Below are 6,278 nucleotides of genomic sequence, written 5' to 3'. Positions count from 1 at the left end.
GCCTTTTCTGTTTCGACATGTTCTGCAAAGAAGTGTTAGGAAAAAGTAAAACGACCATATCTTTTGCATACAATGTCGAAAAAAACACATAATATATCAAAAAAAATCAGCACAAAAATACGCATCCGATTTTGACGGCCATAGGCCTGTTTGCAGATTTTTAGAATCCTCAAATTCTGAAAGGAAAAAAAGATATGCTCAAATTTTAGTTTTTTTGAATTTTTGTTAAATCTGGTCAAACTGTGGTCAAACTATTGTCAAACTACTCGTTCAAGAAATATTAGTGTTACTAAATAACTATTTTAGTCTTTTTTAATTTTGGTCAAACTGTGGGCAAACTATTGTCAAACTGTGGTCAAACTACTTATTCAAGAAATATTAGTGTTACTAAATAATAATTATTTTTTAGAGTAATAGTTTCAAACTCAAACGGTGAAATGTGTGACTTCATACTGAAGCTAAACTCCCGAGGGTTAATAGGATTGACAGCTTACTTGTCAGGTAAACAACAAGTGCAGACTTGGAAACTAGCGGGAATAGAACTTGGAAGTTAAGCGTGCTCAGACTGGAGTAGTGAGAGGATGGGTGACCGGCCGGAAAGTTAGACGAATTGGAATGATGAGGGGTGATTAGAGCAATGATGAGGGGTGATTAGAGATTAAATCCTCAAATAATTCAGAAATTTGAAAATCAGAAGAAAAAATTCAATTTAAAAAAACATTTTTTTAGAAAAACCTTTAGTACCGATTGATGTTACCAACCGGTACTAAAGGTCTCACGGCCCCCGGCGTGGGCTCGTGCCACGTGGTGGGCCTTTGGCCCGGTTTGTGTTGAACCGGGACTAAAGGGGGGGGTACCTTTAGTCCCCACCCTTTGGTGCCGGTTCCAGAACCGGGACTAAAGGCCCTTACAAACCAGTATTAAAGGTCGTTTTGCTACTAGTGCATAATGTATAATTCTTCTAGTCTCTACATCGTGTGATGCACATAACCAAAATGAGACATATTAATGAGTTGTATGATTTGAGTAGCATGTCTAGCATAAATCCTCTAAAAAGGAAATAAATTCTTTGGATCAAGGTGACCGACAGATTGCATCACATGAATCCTGCCAGATTTATCATTGCAATATTTTAGTCAATCATTTCATGTACTTGGAAAATCGTCCGTGTAGTTGGAAGATAATTTGTACTGCAGTTGTAATGTACTATTTACCTTGGCATCCGTTCAGTATGTATGGATTTCCATAAAAACCTTGAGAGCACTGGCAACGATAGCCGAGCTGCATTGTCACATTCTTGTAGCCTGGTTGGTTGACAATAATGCAAGTGCTATTGCTGCTACGACATGCATATGTAGCACTTATTTGCTTGCTCATAGCCTTCGAACAGGTCAAATTATCGACAGACCACAACAACTTCATACCGTATTCTTCGGATAAATGAAAACCATCTGAAGAGATGTCTTCTACTTCCTAGTCCCCATTGCTTCTATAACCTATTACCGCGAGCTCTTCATTACCATACCTTAAGTTATTCTTTGTTTCTCTAACATTAAGATATCCTTCATTCACTGAAATGTTGTCCACAATTAATTTGGCGCCTTCATTAATATTGTTACCCCCTCGATCAAGAATTGTGATGTTCTCTGATGTACAGTTAAGTCAAAACTTTTCAGCAGCGTAGCAACCTTTTTCAAGCCCAAAAGGGAAGTGCATACTTGTGTTCCCGCAAAATTTGGTGCAACCTCCTCTATGATTGGGATTGTATTGCTCTGCAAGTATATTGACATAGGAAGAAGTCACACTGGGAGACTGCCACAGGAGAAGTTACATTAAGATTATACGAATTAATGGTCATCCTATTTAGACTAGATCTACAATGTATTAAATCATTAAATTATAATACCAAGTCTAATTGCTAGCTAAAACATTATAAAGAAACCAGCTACTACTTGTGGAAAACAAATCCCATTAACTGGGTAAAGACTACTACCTCCGTCTCGGTGCATAGGACATGCACGTAGTTCTAGGTCATTGATTTGACTACCTAAAGCAGTGTTTTTTTTCTTCGAAAAAGAGGATTACCCCCGGTCTCTGCATCAAACAATGCCCACATCCATTTTAGTAAAGTAGCTAGCAGCATCAACCTAAAACAATGTTACATGTCATGAAAAGTATATCATTGGATTCATATGCAAATATTGTTTCTAAATATATATTTTTATTACCACATATAATTCACATTTAGCTAGTAAGATTTACGACCTAGAACTACGAGTATGCCTTATGCACCGAGATGGAGGGAGTAACAAAAACATCATAAGTCTTACTAACACCTTGTCACGAATTCTCCACTATTAGAGACAATATGTGTCGTGGGAACGATTCCGACAATAATAAGGTATAGGGTAACGGAGCATGATCTATCGAGATGCATATGGGTGACACGGTGGTTTTAGCGAGTTCGGGCCTCTCACGGTGGAGATAACAACCCTACGTCTCGTGCTCCGGAGAGGCTTTGTTTTATCTGAGTATATATCCGGAGATTACAATGTGTGTGAGAGAGAGGAACGGATCCCCATGCCTGAGCTAAGTCCTGAGACTAATGGTGAAAAAAGAGAGAGGTGGAAGAAGAAGCCCCAAGTCTAGTGGTGGGGGGTGGCTTATATAGAGTGCGCCACCTCCTCACCTCCTATGTTACAAAGTGGGGTATGAATGCTATAATGACAGCCCACTATTAAGCCTTCACTATTAGAAAGATGCCGACTGCTTTGCTGCCTGCTGGTCTTCGTATATCCGAGTGAGTCGTACGGTCGAGTGGTGAACTGTCATCCGAGTGGATGGTATGTTGCTTGGTCGAGTGGATAGTATGCTACTTGTCCGAGTGGACAGTGTGTCTGTATGAAATTGACCTGGACCCACATGTTGTGTGGACCCCACGCTTCATGATATTTCGACCCTTCGTGGGCCTACCTGTTATGTATATCCCCAACATTAGCCCCCGAATTGATTGCGATTTTGCAGAACGAGTTGGTGTAAGACACAGTTTGGTCCGAGTGATTACAGAAATACTCGGTACATGTCGTCACGCTTTCAGACAACCAAGGTTTGAACAAAATCTCAATGGATTCCGGTACCATGCTTCCCGACTGATCGAGGTATGTGTCTGTGTGGAGCAACTTGGTGACATTCGTTCATCTCTCGGAAGAGGTTTAACTCGTGATCTGAGTATGGGTGTGTCACTAAATCTGTGCGACCAGATTGACACATGGACTGTTCTCTTAGAGAGATGCCATTCTTATCCCGGAGGAACGTCAATACGAGTCGGTTTTAGATCCACACTTGTGAGTTTCACACTTTGAGTCCTAGAAGAAGGCTCAAAACAGGTCCACGGAGGAGCGTTAAACTCGCCTTATAGAATATTTTTTGGAGTGATTTGGAGCTGGGCCTGCATCGAGTAACTGATTAGTCGGAATTTCTTCACGCCTGGAACGTGTCTTTTTTGTTGTTTGGCCGTCACTCGGGTTGGGCGGACCGTTCCGAGTGGATACCATTCCAGTGGGGGCACGCTGAGTACACCCACTGGGTGTAGTCCCCGAGACTGCTGTCGACTGCGGGCAGTCGGCGGGAGTCTTAGAGCCTGTCTTTTTGTTGTTGTTTGGCCGTCACTCGGGTTGGGCGGACCGTTCCGAGTGGATACCATTCCAGTGGGGGCACGCTGAGTGCACCCACTGGGTGTAGTCCCCGAGACTGCTGTCGACTGCGGGCAGTCGGGGGGAGTCTTAGAGCCTGTCTTTTTGTTGTTGTTTGGCCGTCACTCGGGTTGGGCGGACCGTTCCGAGTGGATACCATTCCAGTGGGGGCACGCTGAGTGCACCCACTGGGTGTAGTCCCCGAGACTGCTGTCGACTACGGGCAGTCGGCGGGAGTATGAGAGAACTAAAACTCTTCTTAGCTGGTACTGATCGAACTTGTTCTTCTCTGACTCGGAGGTCGAGTAATACTGGAGATGGGTTTGCATCGAGCAAAATGTTTCTTTCTGAGTCCTCTTCCAGTGGGGGCACGCTGAGTGCACCCACTGGGTGTAGTCCCCGAGCCTCTGTCGGACTAGATGAGTCTGGCAGAGGGTTTAAGTCTCTCGGTAAACCTCCATGCAGTTGGCATGGCAAATATCTTTGTCTGGAATTGAATCAATCGGATGGATGCGTAACGAGGTGGTTGTACGAACGATGAGTAAGGTCGCCTGTACGATTCAACGATGGCGCTTCATTTTTACCCTTTTGCATGAAAAGGGGTATTTATCCAAGTGGACGTGCTTCACTTATAGATCTTCGGCGAACCGAGCATGTATGGTCAGAAGAATATCTTGATGTGATCAACAGGTTGACCAAATGGGCGTAACCCCTAAGGGTGACATGGCCAACTGCCGCGCGTAGCCCCCGAGTGATGCTCGAAGGAGGTAAGCTCGCTACAGAGTGTGATATGAGGTTTGACCATATGAGTAACTTAGCCGTTCCCGTGCTGGGGGTGTAGAGGTAAAGACATGTCCAACTGATGGTGACGCGCGGGGCGGCCGAGGGGCGAGGACGTGTATAATCGAGTGGCGACGCGCGGGGCGGCCGAGTGGTGAAGACGTGCAAAACCGAGTGGCGCCGCGCGGGGCGGGCGAGTGGTGAAGACGTGCAGAACCAAGTGGCGATGCGCGGGGCGGCCGAGTGGTGAAGACGCACACAACCGAGTGGAGACGCGCGGGGCGGACGAGTGATGAAGACGTGCGCAACCGAGTGGCGACGCGCGGGGCGGCCGAGTGGTGAAGACGTGCAAAACCGAGTGGCGCCGCGCGGGGCGGCCGAGTGGTGAAGACGCGCACAACCGAGTGGCGACGCGCGGGGCGGCCGAGTGGTGAAGACGCGCACAACCGAGTGGCGACGCGCGGGGCGGCCGAGTGAAGGACTAAGTGTCCAGCTGAGTGGCAAAAATGGTCCTTGAAGGAGTTAGCCAGATGCTTTTGAAGCTGATGTAGCGACAAGGTCGGTGTAGTGTGGCTGTGGCGCAACAAGACCGGTGTGACGACTGAATTTGAGTAGGAACGAAGATGGCACGCAGAGTGTCTGGGTGATTATGAAATTTGTCAAAGTGACGGATCGAATGTACTTGTTGAAGTGAAGGGTCTGATTGGTGATGAAGTACTCGACCACTTAGGAGAGTGTCATTCCAAATGAGATGCAGCCCCCGAGTGCGGCGTAGCCCCCGAGCATACTACAGGCTTCGACAACGGACATGTCGGAATATGAGAAATATAGTTTTGAATGGATGATTTGTAATTCATCGAGTCGGATTTGGGTAAAGATGAGGAGAAGCTTCCGAGTGATGCTCGGAAGAAGCAAACTCGCAAAAGAGTGAAGCGTGAAGTTTAATTATGAAAGGGACTTATCTGTCTCATGCCCGACGAGGTCTATATCATTAATACGATGAAGAGAATTCCATAGAGGGGTTGGCCGGACGTGTTTGAAATCAACAGGGCGACAAAGTCAGTGTTGTGGTGCGCTAGGACCAGTATGGAGACCGAGTCCGAGCAGCGATGAAGTTGGCGCGTAGGGCCGTCGAGTGATCGCGGTAACTTGTGTAAAAAATGGCACAAGTCAACACAATAATTTCTTGAGGAAATTTGATGTGTGCTGAAATGATTTGTGTGAATAACACCCATAGACACCCGCTGGGAGTGCAAGGGACTTGCTGGTTGACCAGCAAAAGTTTAAAAGAGCGAAGGATTCGTTCGCACTTGTCGAAGCAAGAAATCCTACTGAACTTGTTGGAATACTGGCTAAAATAAAACGGAAGTGTAGTGTTTTGACTGAGTTGCAGCCCCGGAGGACCGATGCAAACTCGAAATGAAGAACGACACATGGTGTTCGTGAATGATATATGCGAAAAAAAGGAAGTTGGACTTCGGAGTCACATAACCAGTACTAAGCAAGTATGTGAAAATAAGCAGTCGAGCGTAGAGGTACACTCGGTGGTGTGGCCTCCGAGTGAACCTGATGTGTGAATTATGGAATACTCGGGAAGACGAAAATAACAGAATGTAAAATGACTTAGGTGTCTGAAGGCGCGCAGGGCGGTCGAGTGGTGATGAGGTGACCAACCGATTGGCGACGTGCGGGGCGGCCGAGTGCTGATGAGGTGATCAACCGATGGCGACGCGCGGGGCGGCCGAGTGGTTATGAGGTGACCAACCTGTGGCGACGCGCGGGGCGGCCGAGTGGTTATGAGGTGAC

At 46.4% G+C, this 6,278-nt stretch overlaps 1 protein-coding gene across 1 annotated transcript in view; it reads right to left on the bottom strand.

The window, feature by feature from the left end:
- The window catches only part of LOC123139771 (wall-associated receptor kinase 2), a 12,628-nt gene that overhangs the window by 2,481 nt on the left and 3,869 nt on the right, over positions 1 to 6,278 (bottom strand). Inside the window, exon 4 of the mRNA XM_044559480.1 lies at positions 2,086 to 2,147. Coding sequence (XP_044415415.1) covers positions 2,086 to 2,147 — 62 coding nt within the window. The remainder of the gene's footprint in view (positions 1 to 2,085; positions 2,148 to 6,278) is intronic.

Source organism: Triticum aestivum, chromosome 6B (assembly GCF_018294505.1).
Source record: "Triticum aestivum cultivar Chinese Spring chromosome 6B, IWGSC CS RefSeq v2.1, whole genome shotgun sequence".
Taxonomy (NCBI): Eukaryota; Viridiplantae; Streptophyta; class Magnoliopsida; order Poales; family Poaceae; genus Triticum; species Triticum aestivum.
Note: the sequence above shows the minus strand (reverse complement) of the source record. Positions and strands in the feature narration are given on the sequence as shown.